The sequence below is a fragment of the Tenrec ecaudatus genome, chromosome X (assembly GCF_050624435.1).
Source record: "Tenrec ecaudatus isolate mTenEca1 chromosome X, mTenEca1.hap1, whole genome shotgun sequence".
Classification (NCBI taxonomy): domain Eukaryota; kingdom Metazoa; phylum Chordata; class Mammalia; order Afrosoricida; family Tenrecidae; genus Tenrec; species Tenrec ecaudatus.
The window spans coordinates 92,154,837-92,172,696 of record NC_134548.1 but is presented as its reverse complement, the minus strand read 5'-3'; the positions used below and the strand labels follow the sequence as shown (position 1 = coordinate 92,172,696).

Sequence of the window (17,860 nt, the reverse complement as noted above, 5' to 3'; positions counted from 1 at the left end):
CATTTGTGGAAAAATAAGATGAAAGTCTAGACATGACTGATAAGCCAGTACAGTCAAAATTATTTAGTCAAAACCCTAATAGCTACTTGCGAAATTAGTTTTGGTCGGGCTGAATGAACATCACTTTGCCAGAAAACTCAGGCCACAGAGACTTTCACATGTCTACATGTAAAAATCAATTGCAAAATATCATGAGACATGCATTTCACTGACACCCAGTTTTACAGTAGACAGTAAAGGATGAGTTTCATGAAGCATAATCTAATGATATTTATTCATTTTCTGAAAATCTTCATATAATAGCAAAGTTGGCATTTGATCATTTTCAGAGCTATAAATCATTCTAAAATCATAATGATATTACTCAAAACATATGTGAAAGCATATGCTTACCACAGTTGTATAAACTGCTTACTTATCACACACTTAATACATGTTGAGACTTCTATTTCACTACATTCACATTTAATAGCTATATTTGAGGCATTTAAAAGAAAGCTTCCCACTGTAACTGGTGTGATGTTTAATATGCCACTTCTATTTATTAATAGCCCCATCAGGATGTGTGGCCAACCTATCTGACTGAAATGAAAAGAGAAAAACTTTGCCATTCCACAGCAAGAGATTCTGAAATAACAGTGCACAGCTCTGTGCATTTTATGAAAATTAGTTACTGTACATCTGTATGTGTGCTCCAACTGATTTTTCTTGAGACCCAACAGTGTGTACACAAGTCTATTTTGACCTACGGAGATTTCAGTTCTGATGGACGCGAGCATGTTATATGTACTTGTTATGTGTGGCTTTTGTATGAAGCTGCCTTACAAACAGTCGTAGCTTGACGAGAAAGCGGTATCAGGAGCACATTGATGCTGGATTATGAATGGAGTTTCATATTTAACGCTAATGTTGTTACCTTTACAAATGTTTGATTAACTTAATATACTAATTAACTTCCACATGGTAACCATTCTGAAAATCAACCATTCCATTTAAGAAACTGAGTGGGTTCAGCCTTTCCGTTTCTGGTGGCAAAAACACAATATAGATGGCAAGGAACCCAACCAAGGATTGATGAAATTAAAATCAAATATTATTCCAAATTCCAAGTAACATATTCATCCAGGTAATTAGGAAGTAAGTTTAGTCAAGAGAACAAAAAACATTTCTCCACTAACCTTCCAGCTAATGGATCTTTTGTAAATAAATGAGCATCTTTTTGCAGAAACAGGAAAAATGCACCCTATGGGGAAGTACTAACAGACATCGGAGGATCTGATCAATTGCATTTCATCTTATGTTCCTTACCTAAGAGATACTGTCTCACACATGGTAACAGCCACTGTGCACACCATTTCCTTTCCTAATATGTTTTCAGCCATTAAACAAAGTTTTATTCAGCTTCTACATCAGGGAGGTATCATTTTGAAATTATTATCCCTCCCATTTTCTTTTAACAGCTATGCCAAGAAATAACTGAATATCATACAGAAGTGATATGGTACCTCAGTGGAAGAAAAATTAGATCGAGGCAATATATGTCAGTATTCCAGGTAAATGGTTGATGCATTAGCATGTTCAAATTTCAACTGAAATATCCAAATTAATAAATATTTTGAAAATGACTCTCAAGTGTAGAGGAAAACATCTCTTCCCCATGACAGCTTCTAAGTTATTTCATTCATAACCACTTGAAATTGTGGGTCCTTCAAAGTTTCAGATATAGTTAATGAATTGCATATAATACTAGGAGATTAAAATGTCTCTGAGAAGACATAATAAAAAGACTTAGGGTAAAATTTGTAACCACAAGCAGAGACAAACTTATGTTGGCATGCCATTTATAGGATTAAATAAATATGCTTCTTTAAACATGATTCTTTTACTTCTAAAATAAGCTATCCAAAATGATAATGAATCTTTTCTGACTTAGAGAATTGTGGATGCAGTATGCAGTACTGGGATGTTAATTGACTCAGTATCTGAAATGAAGAAGCAAAAATCATTTTACCTTTATTATCCCTTTGAAATTTTTTGATGGTCGGTCCATTATCCTGATCAACAATAAGTTCCTCTCTATTGTTGGGCATCATAACTATAAATAAGAGATATAGCTGAGTGATTTTCTATGCAAAACACTCAAAGCAAGGGCAGAGAGGCAAATTATTTCAATAATGCTGAACATCAATTTTTTGTATTAAGAGAATGTAAAGATTTTATTAATCTGATGATTAACAAGCTGCTTACTGGTATAAATGTTAAAGTATAATTAATATATATAACATATACAACATTGACAATATCTTTTAAGCTATATAAAATAGTTCCTGTTTTAAAATCTATACAGATTATTAATAATTATGTATATTAGTAATATGATTAATATATTAATATAGATTTCAAAAACTTACCATTTATTAGAACATGATTTTATAATCATTATTATGTTTAACTAATTTCATAAATTTTTTGAAAATAGCATTTATATAAATTAATAGATCAATAAAATGTAATTTTCTGGTAATTATTATAAGTACTTCTTTACAAAACATATACTGAGAAAGGAAAACATGATGATTCTCAGTTTATAATTTTCATTCCTATTTTAATATATTTCATTCAAAATAAGAGTCCTCTAAAACATGCTAAATTTAAAATTAATGATCATCAAATAGGTTATTCATAGACAATCTTACTACCATGTTTGGCCCATTGGGCAATGTAGATATAGTATCATTACTGCCATTGGATTTAAGTTCACATTATATTGGCCAGAATTTTTTTCTACAATATTTCATTGGGAATATTTGGTTTTCCTTTTAAATGTAAGTTACAATTTACTGATATTTACTTATATACACATCTGTTCTACTTTAAGCCAGCCCTCAAATAATTTCCTCTCTCTCTCTCTCTCTCTCTCTCTCTCTCTCTCTCACACTTTACTTTAACGATGGACTGGTAATAGACTCTTGTCTTGCACCGTCACATGCCATGTTGCAGCAACCAGGTCTTCTTTCTCCCTAGAATAGAGTGGATGTTGAAGACCTCTGCTCACCAATTCCAGGTTAACTTTACTCCTCTAGGGCCATCAATCTCAAATTCTATCTCAATGAATTTTAATCATAGCTGAATATTAGAACTGCCTGGGGAGATATCGAAAACCAAACCAAACCATGATATTCAGCCTCTACACCATTCCTATTGAATTAATCTCATTGTGTAGCCTGGGCATTAGGACTGTAAAATGAAGGGACATATTGGAGAACCATTGATCTAACAATGATCCGGAAGAGTTACAGCCAATACATAACACTGACAGGCTACATTAAGGTTGTGTCCATTTACACAATAGAGAAATTGTCTACTTCTTTCCTCAGCACCAATCCAGAACCTAACAAATTCCCTGTTTTCCCATTCTCAGTCCTCAAATTCAGACCACATTACTGCAGTGAAGCTGGAAACAGTCACTTATAAGCAGCATATATGCCAAGCTTACAAGTCCCCATATTAAGACTAAAGGAATATAGCTACATAGTGAAATAAATACATAGTATCTACATAAATTATAATATTATGGAAAATAGATACATAAAACAATAGATTACAGGTACAGAAGATGAACCAAGATGTTAGTGAACACAATTGGTTCAAAGTTGCCACATTATAAATAAGAATTTATTACACCTAAATAGACCTGGAAAAATTTGGAGTTACTTACTCTTTTTATGCCTAGTCAGATTGAATAGTGGAAAATAATTCGCAACCAAGGTAAAACCACACAAATAATGTTGACCCTCGCCATGTCTTAGGACTCTAAGGATTTGAAGAACTTATCCAAATGTTATTTCATTTGACTTCATAAAAATCTAGTACAAAGTCCTGGCAGTAATTATTTTAATTTAGTGGGTAAAATAATTCCTGGAGGTTAAATGATATGATTACAGTTACTTAGTGCTAGACCCACAACTAGAAACAAGTCTCCAATAAGCCATGTAAATGTCCGTAAGTTTACACTTTTTTGCTTATAGTATAAGATTTTTGAGACTAAAAAAAATAAATGTATGCAAAATAATTTAAAATATTTATTATTGTAATTTTTCAGTTTATCGTGAATCATACATTGACTCACTCTTTAATCAGCAATTTAGGCCCTAGAGGATATTTTCTCTTTCATTAAGTGGATACTGCAACTGTGACAAGAGAATTGTATCATAGTCTCTATTATACACCAACAGATTGAGCGCAAATATACTTCCTATAAATGGTATATTTTCCCATGAGATACAAGGATACAGGATAGGAAGACCCTTCAAGAGAACCAACATTTAATGTGCTAAAATTCATTTCACTTTTCATATTGCCTCAGCAAAAAAACCCATAAAACACTACTCCACAAAAATAATACATATATAGAAGGTGTCAGTTCTCCCAGCTTCTTTCATCTCTACCTATATTGCCCAATGAGGAATTTTCTGAAGAATATCTTCCAATTCCTTGGTCAGGTGAGATACTAACCCATTCTCTCTGAATGGTGATCCATCTGCAAAGGGGAGCTGGACACACTGCTGCTTGGATGGGAGGAAGTCTGACTCCCAGGAAGTTGACTCTCTTCCAGGGAGGGAGCAGGAGAAGGACTCTCAGGGATGCGTTCCTGAAAACACAAAAGGAACTGCTATTAGCACTCACCAGTTTCTTTGTTTTGATTGAGTCATGGCATTTAAAATGTTGTTCTCTTAAGTGTGATCTTAATTAGACATCCATCCTACCCAGTTATAAGGACATGTTTGTATCCTTAAGAAAAGGCATGCATGTTGTTGACAAAAATTAATGGGCCATTTTATGGACTGGGCAGTGTTTTGTTCTGTTGTATATAGGATCAGTATGAGTCAGAAACAATTTGACTGTCCGTGACCCCAACAAGGTTAAATATGAGAAGAATGTGAATGGTTTCAGTGCCATGCCAGGTACACGGTAAAAGCTAAAGGAGAGTTTGTTTCTATTGCCTCTCCTAGAAAATTTAAAAGGATTTGGAATGCAGGTAAAGATAGAAGATTATTTTTTTTAGAATTCAAAAAAACTTACTGTGAATGAGGTGAAGGTTTACAGAGTAGATCATAGTCTTATAGTCAACAATTCATACATATTCTGATTAAACTCATGCATTGCAATCAATCCCTTCAATGGACCTTCATTTATCCCACTTCCTTCCCGTATTTGTTTCCATTCTTCTCTTTCCTAACACATTGAAATTTGTTCTTAAGTGCATGTTGTCCTCTTGATTTTTCTTTTTTCCATGTAGGGACCCTGAAAGTGGATTTGGGGCTCATACTGTATGGGAATCTAATGCATGAAAGTTTTTCTGTACAAACAAACATTTTAGAAATAATATGCCTGTAGTCTATCAAGTCTTAGGAAATACCAGTTCTGTCACCAAATAGTTTAGTAGTGATAGAACAAAATAATGAATTTCTCAAGTTAATTAGTAGCTTAACAATGTCAATTATTTACTACTGTTTAATTTTTCAGTTAAAATTTATGAATTTAAATAAAAATCAAACCTATTTATGCATGCTTTTACAATAACGGTGGGATTTCCCAGTATTATTGTGATTATAAAAATTTTACTATAAACATTTCACCTTACTGATGTAGAAATTTTAGTCATTCAATTCATTTGATTTTTAAAATAGCTAAATTGATTGGTTTGTGTACATAAATGATAATTGAAACTGAATGAGTAATAGACATGATAGGACAAATAATTTTTGTTCTATAGACTATTTAATTAATCTACAGTAAATGTATTAAAGTAAATGTTCTCATGATTGGTAATCATGATATATGTATTTTAATTATCATAATATTTAAAATGTATTAGTCAAATATGTACTTTAAGTGTTCACACTGATTTTGCATTCAAAGTTCCCAAATTTATACACCTCCTAAAAAGAAATTGTGTTTTATGCAAAAGTAAAATTACGAGTACTCTAGGTTATCATTTAATTTTTAATATTTCTGCTTGTAATTCTAGTATGCAGAATAACGAGCCCCTAACTGTCCACATTCCATTTTTCTGGAACTCAAGAATATGTTACTTTACATGGCAAAAAGGACTTTGAAGATGTTAATGATCCTGAAATGGGGGGATTATACTGGATTATTCAAGTAAGCACAATTTAATCAAAAGAGTTCTGAAAACTGGAAGAGAGAGGAAGAAAGGGGTCAGAAGGAGATATGACTAGAGATGAATAGCCAGGGAGTTACAGCCTTACTGAATTTGAAAATGAAGAAATGGTTGCTATTGTTGATACGTGACTTTGAGTTCATTCTAACATAGTAACATGCACAATAGAACAACTACAAAAGCTACCTAGTAATATGCCGATTTCATAACCACTGCAAATGTTTACCCATTGGAGTACCCACTGTGTCAATGCATCTCATTCATTTTTACTGATGCTCTGCCGCCCCAATCATGGTACACTTCTAGAGCTTTATCATTCCTGATAATATGTCCAAAGTACCGAAAGCAGTCTCACTTTCTTCGCTTCTCAAATTACCATTCTGGAAATACTTCAACAGCGTCAATGCTTCACTTTGCTTTATTCATTTTACACCTATTGCATGCATATAAGGCATTGAAAAATACCATGGCTTGGGTCAGCCATACTTTAAACCTCACAGCCACATCTTTGCCACTAACCCTCAATCGGCCCTGTGCAGCAAATGTCCCCAGTGCACTGTTGTTAGGAGCCATCCAGTAGGTTGTGATGCATAGCACCCCTCTGCACAACAGAGCTAAACCTTGCCCACCTGATACCACACTTACAATTGTTCCTATGCTTGAGCCAACTGTAGCAGCCATTGTGTCAGTATATTTCCTTGAGGAAATTCCAAGTTTTTGTTACCCTTCTCCTTGATCATGCATGATGTCCTTCCCTGGGGTTTGACTTTTTCCTGTCACTCTGTCCAAACTAGGGGAGACACAGTCTCTAAATCCTTAACTATAAGCAGTGTGGACATACTTCTCTCAAGACAGAATTGTTTGTAATTTTGGCAGTCTATTGGGCTTTCAATATTCTTCTCCCACCCCATAATTCACATGCATGATCTACTTTATTCAGTGTCGCGTTTTTGATTTCTTGCCATCTGTTTTAAGGCATGAATTGTGGATCTACTGAAAAGAAAACCTTGACCACATCAATATGTTATCTGTTTACCATGATGCTGGGTAGTGTCCAATCATGAGGACTTTTGTTTTCCTTATATTTAGGTACAGCCAATAAATACTTAAGGCTACATAATTTAATCTTCATCAGAAAGTTCCGCAATTCACTTTTGTTTTCAGTAAGCAAGGTTGTATCTATCAGTTTCAGGTTTGATCACTTGTATACTGCTCATTAATGTGTCTTTCTGACACCATGCCATTCTTCATACAGTCTATCTTCTCAGTTTATTTCCTCAGCATTCAAAAAGAGTAAGTATGGTGAACAAATACAGCACTGGTGGCATATTTCATTATTTTAAACCATATAATAAGCCTTTGTTCTATAGGAATGACTACTGTGTTAGTCTGGGTAGATGAGTGAAACAAATTCATAGACACTCATATGTGTATAGAAAAGAGCTTTATACACAAGAACAATTGAATATTGAGAAAACCTCCTAGCCCAATCCAGATCAAGTCCTTAAGTCTAATATTAGCTCCTATGTCTGATACCAATCTAAAAAGTTCTTTTCAGACTCATGAAACACATGCAATGACGCTGAATGCAGGAAGATCACAGGCCAGTGGGTGCAAAATCTTGCGGATCCAGTGGTGGTGAAAGCATCTCAGTGCTGGTGGGGGTCTCCACATGGCTCCTCCAGTTCCTAGGGCCTGGGGTCTATCAGGATAGCGCCATGTGTCTTATAAGTAGAGCATCTCTCAGGGAAGGAGTCAAGGGAGAGTGTGTCTCCTGCCTCCGAGGAGGAAATACCGGAGTCCCCAGAGTTTTCAGGAGAAAGCCACGCCCACACAGAGGCCTCATTGGCTATGACCTGATTGACAGACTAGACTCTACCTCTTCACTCTTAATCCTCTCAAATCACATACTGACACCAGATTATGAAACAACCACAACTACCTCCTTGTCTATATACAAGTTTCCAATGAGTAGAATTAAGTGCTATGGATTTCCTACATCACAATGAGATATGAAGTTTGTTATGATCCACGAGTCCTTTGCATAATTAATAAAACACAATGAAACATGTTTCTGGTATTTTCTGCTTTCAAGCAAGATACACATGATATCAGTAATGTCCTTTTGTGAATCAGGCTTGCATCACTGGCAGTTCCTTGGGGATATATTGCTGCTGTCATTTTATAATTATCTTTATAATAATTTTAGTTGTATGTGATATTAATGATATTATACCATAATATTGCCCTTCTTTTGGATCACTTTTTTGGGGGGAATGGACATAAATATGGATCTATTTCTGTAGATTAAAAGGTAGCTATATTACAAATTTTTTCATAGACAAGTCAATGGTTCCATCACGATTTTCCTTATTTGATACACCTCAGTTGATATTCTGTCCATTCTTGCACGCTTGTATTTTCACCAGATCTATCTGTGCATCTTGAACTTATTCCTTCTATGTTATTTGGTGATTGATCATACTCTACCTCCTGAAATTGTTGAACATCCACTAATTCTTTTTGTAACAGAGGGTCTGCGTATTTCTTCTATCTTCTGTGATGCTTCCTTTATCCTTCCATATTTTGCCTATAGAATTCTTCAATATTCCAACTCAAGTCTAAGTTTTTTTTTCTCCAGGTCTTCAGCATAAGAGATGTCACATACGTTCTTCCCTTTAGTTTTATAACTCCTGTCTGTGCAAATATCATTATAATATTTTGCGTTCTTGATCAGCCGTTAGAAAATGTCCGTTCAACTTTTTGACTTGATTTATTCCTGGTCCTTTAGGTTTTGTGCACTCAAGAGGAAGTTTCAGGAAGCCTTCTAACATCTATTTTGGTTATTTGTTTCATTTCTCTTTCCAATGACCTTTTGCTTTCTTCATGTAGGATGTTCTTAATGCCATCCCACAACATGCCTGGTCATTGGTTTGCAATTAGTTAAATCTCTTCTCAAGATGTTCACCAAATTCAGGCATGATATACTTAGGGTTGTAATTTGGTTCTCGTGGACTTGTTTAAATATTATTAACTTGCAACTTGAATTTCATATGTGTAATTACTGGAATGTTTTACTGTCAACCTCTAATATTGTTCTGACTCATGGTATTGAGCTTCTCTATTGTCTTCCCATTTCTAGTTGATTTGACTCTGGTATATTCCATTTGGCAAGATCCCCATGTATAGCCAGTAGTTACATGATGGATCTTCCAAGTTCTATCATGTGATCCCTGGTGTAGTTTATACCCAAAAGGTCATATTTTCCAACTGCTAAGCTTTCTCCTTTTTTCATTTTTTTGCATTCAAATCAGCAGTAATTTTCAATGCATCTTGATTGCATGCTTGCCAAATTTCACATTGCAGAAGTTAGCATATATTTTTAATTTTCTTTGTATTTGCCATTATTGGGTCCACAATTTGAATAACATTTGTTATAAATGGTCTTCCTTTGGGTGTGTAGATACACTGTCACTGATAGAGTTGTACTCCTGGATAGATCTTGCAGTCTAATTTTTGACAATATATGTAATGCATTCCTCTTCAATTTGTCATTCCTGGAATAGTAGACCATGTAAGTGTCCAATTCAAAATGGTTAATACCAGTCCATATCAACTCACAAATTCCTAGCATATGGATCATTAAGCAACTGATTTCACTTGAACACCTAATATGCTTTGATTCATGCTTCATACAATCCCACCACTCAAATATCTTTTTTTGTTTTTTTGGGTACTATGGAGACTTATGCGTTGCTGTTATCCTACAAGTGATTCCACTAGTATTTAAAACATTAGTAGGGTCATCCACTGAACAAGCTTCAGCAGAGCTTCTAGACCAGGGGTTAGCAAATTGCAGCTCAGGTGCCATATGCAGCTCTTTGGGCATATACATGTGGCCCTGAAGTAAAAGGGAAACAGTTTAAAGGACATTTATCAAATGATGGTGATTTCATTTCTTTTTAAAAAATATATTTACGACTCTTCAGTGGTTTTTAAATTGTTGTGAAGGACAGGATTATCTCTTTGATTTCAACAATGTGCCTACCCTTGTTCTAGACTAATGAATGGCTTCCATGAAAAACCTGGAAATCTACTTTGGGGGAAGAAAGGGGGGGCAGGGAACACTTTACGTACAGCAGTAGGAAATTTTCTAATATGGTGCATGTAGAAGAACCACTCAGGGTAGAAGTCACCAAACTTGACTATGGAAGAGCTACCTCCTTCAAGTAAGTGTCAGCCTTAACGATGTGCATGGGGTACAATTTTTGGAATCATCACTTATGGAGGGACACAACTCACGATGAGAGTAAGCATCTGCAATCATCCAATATTGATTAGGATAAAGTATTCCAAGGGCTTGGGCATGGCTATTTTATCCATCAAATTAACTGAGTGCATGTGAGATTTATACATAAGTCCAAGGATGGAAGTCTTCTAGAAACAGGGAAAAGCAATGAAAGAAATTCTTTACTGGAGCTTCTAGACAGAAATTCACTCTGCTAATTTATTGATTTTAACCCAGTATGGGATGTCAGACTTATTACATACAGAAATAGAAAACAATACATTTCCATTGTTTTAAACTGTTTAATTTGTTGTAATTGGTTACAAAACCATTAGAAAGCTATAATAAGCATTGCATTATATTCATTATTTAAATACTATTTTATATGATTACTTAGAAGTTAATTAACTTAAAATAACATCAATGAAGTGAATAGTAGAATTTGAATATAATATCAATAGTATTATACTCGGGAATTTCAAAATGTTTGTAGAAAAATAAAATGAAAAGATGAGCAGAAGTTTGCATAAGCTATTTGCAGCAACTCATATAATAATTAAATATGCATAATTTTGAATGTATACTAAAATTTCAAGGTTATATAGATGTCACCGCAATTCAGCAACAATGTTTAAAAATAGAGTAATACACATTTATATTTTATATTCAAGCAACAACTTATAAGAATCATATGATAATGTTTTCAAATAATTATATATGTACTCTGAAAAAATAGAATTTGGATGGAGGGAAATATCCCTTAAGCCCTCATACCAAACTCTTTCACTCTTTTATAGAAAACTGTGTTGTTTATGAATTTTAAAATTTAATCCAAACTGTCTGGATGAAAATCAAAATACCATGCATGCATAGAAACACACACACGTGCACACACACAAACTGATGCACATTCACAAGTACACACACACACAAACAGCAATGCAAGGAAATTAATATATGAGGCCCAAGTCTGTTTTTATCTTTTTCTCATGTTCTATTTTTAGTTGGTTTATTGGTTCTGTGCTAAAATGTGTGTATAAAATCTTATGACCTCTATATTCATCTTTGGATTCTATCCTGGGAGATTTGCTGAGAAATATGTATTTCAATGAACTACAATTATTACTAATGAACCTATAAATGAATGGAGACGGACTATACTGGCAGTTACTGTGCAAAAGTCGAACAGAAGAAACAGAAAGAAGTACTTTGTAGTGGAAAACAAGAATCATATACACTACAATATATTGTATTGGCAACACATAAACATTTTTTAGTGATTCATAAATATGATGATTTTCAAAAGCATGGAAAATTCAACTGATAATAATTTTTATTATTGCCTACTATGCCTGATAAATTAAAGTTCATTCTAAACACATGTTCACAAATAGAAAATGCTATTTGTTATGTAAATAAAACACAACGCTACAATGAATGATTCACTAAAAAGCTTAAAATTAGCCCATTATTGGCCAACATAAACTTGACTAATTTACCCTAAACCTTTCTTTGCCAATTTCAACATCATGTTACCTGACACAATAAACTTTGAGAGTATGCTTTAGAATAATTATTAAGAGTGACAGTTACATTTACATGAAATAATATTTCTGCTATAAGTGTTCATTGCTTGTATTTTTCAAATGCATTTAAGTGTTAATTGACTGCTATTGTTTTCAAAGTTAGCATGGAGTCAACTATTTTCACTATGCTAACTACTGAAAGTATGTTCAAATTTTATATTAAAAATGAGTTAGTTTAAATATCTGTATGTATGTGTGTCTATATATATTCCACATATATATAGAATTGGGATGTTTAATTTATCCTAATACAATAGTTTTATGTTCAATTTCTCCTTTGTACATAAACAGCCATTTTTTTCAGCCCTGTAATCAGTATGCATCTGTTCAGTTACTTAACTGCAATGAGTCTTGGTTCATTAGATGGTTACTGTTGTGGCTCAGCTTAGTTAAAAATTTACAGCAAGTTAATCTTTTATATTACAAATGATAATATCCTGACTATTGTCCAAATACAGGGTTCACAATATTTGCAACCAATTGAGAAAGGTATTATAAAGTGGAAGTGGCAAATCTCGATCCCAAATATTGTTACATCTTGATTACTTCATTTTACTTGGCAATTTTGAATTCTACAACCTTGTTACTCATTGTGTATTTTATCCCCCCCCCCCCAATCAAAAACACCCGGTGTTCTTTTGAAAAACTGCAGAAGTATTTTCAAGATGAACTTAAAGAAGCGGAGGAGGCAGATTTATAAAATTAGTATATTTTTTCCCAATCAAATCCCTATATTCCCCTGCAATTAGTAAGAATATGTACAAGACTAGCTACATTATTAACTCAGATTCTAAAATATAATTCTGTGGTTCAAACCTGATGCCTACAAAGTAAAAATTTATTGAAATTATTAATTAATAGTTAATATCTTCATTCAATCATACAATTTCTCTTTCATTTGTGATATATCATGAAGAGACCAGGAAGATGATTACCTTTTAAATGTCTTCGAGTCTACTTAAAGAGTAGGAACCATATTGTTAAAATTCCCTTTTTTGGTTTAACAAAGTCAGTTTGGTTTAGGATTTAGTTAATTAGCACTAAAGTGTCAATTTGACCCTTTTCATAGAGATCTCATATAGTCTTTCAAATTCTTCAAAAATTGGAATTATACACAGACTGTAGGTAGCACTAAAATTTACATAACAGACATTTTTACCACGTGCTTACATGTATGTATGTATGTGTATGGTTGTCTTTTAAGGAGTACCATTTTAATGTTGACTTGTAATATGAGCGTAAGTCAGAAAGTATTCTTGCTAGAGCTCCCTATCATAAACGCACAACTTTGTTCCAACCAAAATGTGTTTGAACATGTCTTTCTCATCTGTAGATAGCTACAGGCACATTTCCTCAGTAACACACTTAGCAGGATGCCTTCAAAACAGTTCAATCAAAATAGTGGTTTCTGAGGGAATCTGCTGGGTCATTTCAAGTCAAGGCAGAGGAGGTAATGTTCAGAAGTTTATGGTTGACTGACTTTTAGGATTTCAAAGGAATAATTTTCATAGATTTTCTAAGGGCACAGTGCAATTACAGCAACCTATTAGGGAGACATGCCAATAAACAAAATGCTATTTAAGAAAGAACACTGCGTTAGTGAGAAATGGTCCAGGAACTGATGCAGAACTTTTGGTGCTGTTTTGTTTTGTTTTCCTGTCATAACAATGTACCTGCTCATTCTTGTAAGATAGCAAGATGTGTCTTGTTAGAAATTCATTGGGAAGACCTACTCCATCCACACCACAACTCTGACCTTTTTCCTATCCTTAACTTAAAATACTTTTCAAGGGAACATAATTTGAGTCCCCTGAGAATGCCTAAATTGTTGTTTTAATGTGATGCAAATTAAACAGCACAGAATTCTTTCGGAGTGAGTTAGATAGATAGAAATACCTTCTTCAGAAGTGTATAGACCTTTACTGAGAATATATTGTGAAACAATAGCTTCTTACATAGATATTTTTTGTTTAATCAAGGTTTCTATGATGTTTTAGCAATAGTTTTTTACTTACTCTCCCATAAAATTCAGGTTATTATTTTTATATGAATTGAATTCTATTGTCACCATAATTACTCTTCCAAATGTTAATCTATTATTGAGTTTCTTGAGGATTTAATGTAATGTCACTGATGCTTAATAACTTTTAGGAACTTTTCTGAATGATAGATATTTTATTCATACGTTTGTCTTAATATATCATACTTAATTGAGGTACTTATATGGTCCAGTCTCCGGACTTCTGCAGAAGGAGAACTGACAATAGGTTGACTGAATGTAATAATAATATGGGGGGTAGAACAATAAAAAAATTGCCCATTGTGGTAGTTAGCTTGTTCTATCATGAGCTCTTGGGAAGCATTTAGTGGCCAAACTTGATATTCTCTGAATACTATTGGAAACATGTTTAAATAGTATTAAGAGCTAATTTTATAATCAGTCTATATTTGAAAATTATTTATTCAAAATTATATTTAACTTAACAAAGATATGTCATGGTTTTCCTGAATTTAGGAAACATTTAGGCAAGGAGGCACTTGAGGCTAAAAATGCAAAACAAATAACAAAAATCTGGATTAAATTTAGTAATAATTGAGCTATTAATTCCAGGCTAATGTTATCATCATCTATAGATTTCATTAGTCTATAAAGTGGTGAATCTACCATATTCTTATATTGTATCTTCAATAGTTGCTAAGTAACATACCAATGGCATGATAAAAAATTGTAATTAAAATGTAAGAGCTTCTCAAATGCAATGGCTGTAAAGGTGTAATATAAATCCTGCCTTATGATAGCCAATGTAACTTCATGCATAGGAAAGGGTGTCATATTAGAGATTCAGCTGAAACACAGAACTATGAGAAAATTCAAAATCATAGGCACGTCTTGTACCCTAGTGGAAAAAAGACCCTCTCACCTTTCCAATATGATCAACTTGTCCTGGACGAAACTAACAGCATAATAGAAAATGGAATTAGCCATTATAACTGCTCATAGCATGTTAATCACCTAAAGCCAGAGAATGGAGAGTTTAATGAAAAATGCATGTCTTTCACATCATGTTGTGGGCTTGGAATTCTGCCACCCATCCACAAACCTGAACAAATGAAAAGACCCTCAATTCTCACTCAATGCGTATTTTAAATGCTAGTACTCTTCTAAAAGATTGCAGTAAGTCGTTTTTCCATAGGATACCTATAATAAGACTCTACTTGTGATCATTCAGTAAATTTGAATTATTACATAAAACCCTATCTGTACTGACTAATTTTTAATACCAGATGTTCACATACTAATGACACTGCCTTATGACCATTTCCTAACAATTCACTAATTGCCAGCTGCTCAGCCATACAAAAAATTCAGCTAATCAGGTGGTGTTGGTAAATAGCTAAGTAACATCTTGCTACATATTTTAAAAAATTGTTATCAGAGATTATGGCATACTGGCATCACAAGGTTTTCCACAAGTACAGAAACAATGTATTATAAGATACCTAAATATAAAATAGGGAATATACACATATACTAGACAGGTTCTTTATATATATATTTTAATCATTTTATTGGGGGCTCATACAACTCTTATCACAATCCATACATCCATCCATTTGTTGCCATCATCGTTTTCAAAACATTTGCTTTCTGCTTGAGCCCTTCGTATCAGCTCCTCATTTTTTTTCTCCACCCTCCATGCTTCCCCCTCCCTCCTGAACCTTTGATAATTTATAAATTATTATTATTTTGTCATATCTTACACTAACATCTCCCTTCACCCACCTTTCTGTTGTCTGTCCCCCAGGAAAGAGGTTATATATAGATCCTTGTAATCGGTTCCCCCCTTCCACCCCACCCTCCCTCCACCCTCCCGATTTTGCCACATATATTTAGTGCCTTCACTGAAGGACAAATAGCTGTACCATCCAAATGATCATAATGTGATGTCTGCCTCTGTTAATAGCTGAGCCCAACACTAAAGAAATCTGCGTCAGAACTAAAGGCTATGATGTGCCTGGCCTACCAATATCCCAAGTTGCTTTCTGGCAAACAACAACAAAACATTTGCGTGCAATATATAATGTGTTCTTCACTCTTAAAACTTTCGTCTATATCATTAATGATCATCTCTGTTGGAAACTTTCCCCAAAGCTTAATATCCAATGAATCTATGATTCATGCATGCAACAGACATTTATTTATTCCTCAATGTATCACTGGGGATTGAAGAAATGTCTTTGAATGTGTGCTTATAACATATAGATGCTCATAGCCCAAAGACTACAGAATCTACACGCAAACACTGAAAGGTTATATAACATGCCAATCCTATTTACTATTACATTAAAATCTTCATCCTCCCTTGCCCCTACCTGGCACTAGTATTAAATCCTTCTTTTGTGGCATGACATAGGCTTAAGGAATGTATAAATGCTCTCCGGAATGAGAGATCAATCATTTTAAGTGTTCTCACTGTTGTAGTTACTTTTGATCCTGATACTTACAAGAGTTACCTTTTCTTAGGCTAGCACTCAACAGTGACATTCATCCAAAATAAATACTCTTTCTGTATATATTCTTAAGTGTAAAAGACAAATAAAAATACTATCTTGGAGCATTTACTACCCAAACACATGTCTAAGTGCATTAACAGGTTTTTTTTTTTCTTATTTAAGCTTCTTGGTAAAATTACGGAGTGTATACTATTATTATTCTCACTTTTAAAATTTATTTTAACTTGTTTTTAATTGGGAGTTAATACTTATATCATTCCATAGTTTAATCACACCAAACAGGATTATAAAATTGCTTCCATAATCAGTTTCCATTCTTTTTCTTTCTGAACTCCTTGACATCATTTCCCTTTTACCCCACCACCACCATTGTAACCATTTTCCCCACCCCCCAAAAAGAAAAAAAAAACCTTTATTCTACTTGCTGTCCCTATAGGTTCACCAAATCTGGGTTTCATTTACCAAAAGACAGAAAGATATTTAACACAAATTCAAGAGAAGGAACCCTGATGACATAACACTCTGACATCAACAAACAAAAACAAAACACTTTTTTGAGGGATGAGAGGAACTGAAACATGAGCAGGTTAATTATTTTTCTTAAGAGCACAGAATCAGAAATATTGCAATAACGATTCAAAAATTCAAAAAATAATCTGATTTTAGAGCCTGCATTCTTAGAACCTATATTAACAAATATTACTATTGAGAGCTATCAAGTCAGTTCTGAATCATAGCAAGTCTAGCTACTACAGAACGAAACACTGTCTGGTCCTGAACCATTCACAAAGTTATATTTGAGCTCAGTATTGGAACCACTGTGTCAAACCATCTCCGTACAGGCCTTCCTCTTTTTTGCCTTCTCTCTACTGTATCAAACATGAAGTCCTTTTCCCGGCACTGTCTCTCTGGATAACACAGCCAAAGTACTTGAGAGATGAGGACATTCCATCCTCACTTCTAAGGAGGGTGACTGCTAGGCTTTCCCCCAAACAGACTGGTTTGTTTGTTAGCATTTTTCTTCAGCACCGTCATTCAAAATCACCGATTCTTCCTTGGTCTTCCTCATTCAATGGGCAACTTTCACACAATGTTTCTGTTGTTAGGTGTCGTTGCATCGGTTCCGGCCCATAGTGACCCTCTGCCCAAGAGAACAATGCACTGCACAGTCCTACACCATCCTTGAAATTGTTCCCCTGTCAGTCCTTGGTTGCAGTCACTGTGTCAATCCATCCTATTGAGGGCCTTCCTCGTTCGCTGCCTCTCTAAGTCTAATGTCCTTCTAAT

General features: G+C 34.1%; 1 protein-coding gene across 1 annotated transcript in view; it reads right to left on the bottom strand.

The window, feature by feature from the left end:
• Nucleotides 1-17,860, bottom strand: part of DACH2 (dachshund family transcription factor 2) — a 792,597-nt gene that overhangs the window by 109,189 nt on the left and 665,548 nt on the right. The window contains exons 7-8 of the mRNA XM_075538394.1: nt 4,516-4,651; nt 2,012-2,095 (exon numbers count right to left, since the gene is read on the bottom strand). Of these exons, the coding sequence (XP_075394509.1) occupies nt 2,012-2,095; nt 4,516-4,651 (220 nt within the window). The remainder of the gene's footprint in view (nt 1-2,011; nt 2,096-4,515; nt 4,652-17,860) is intronic.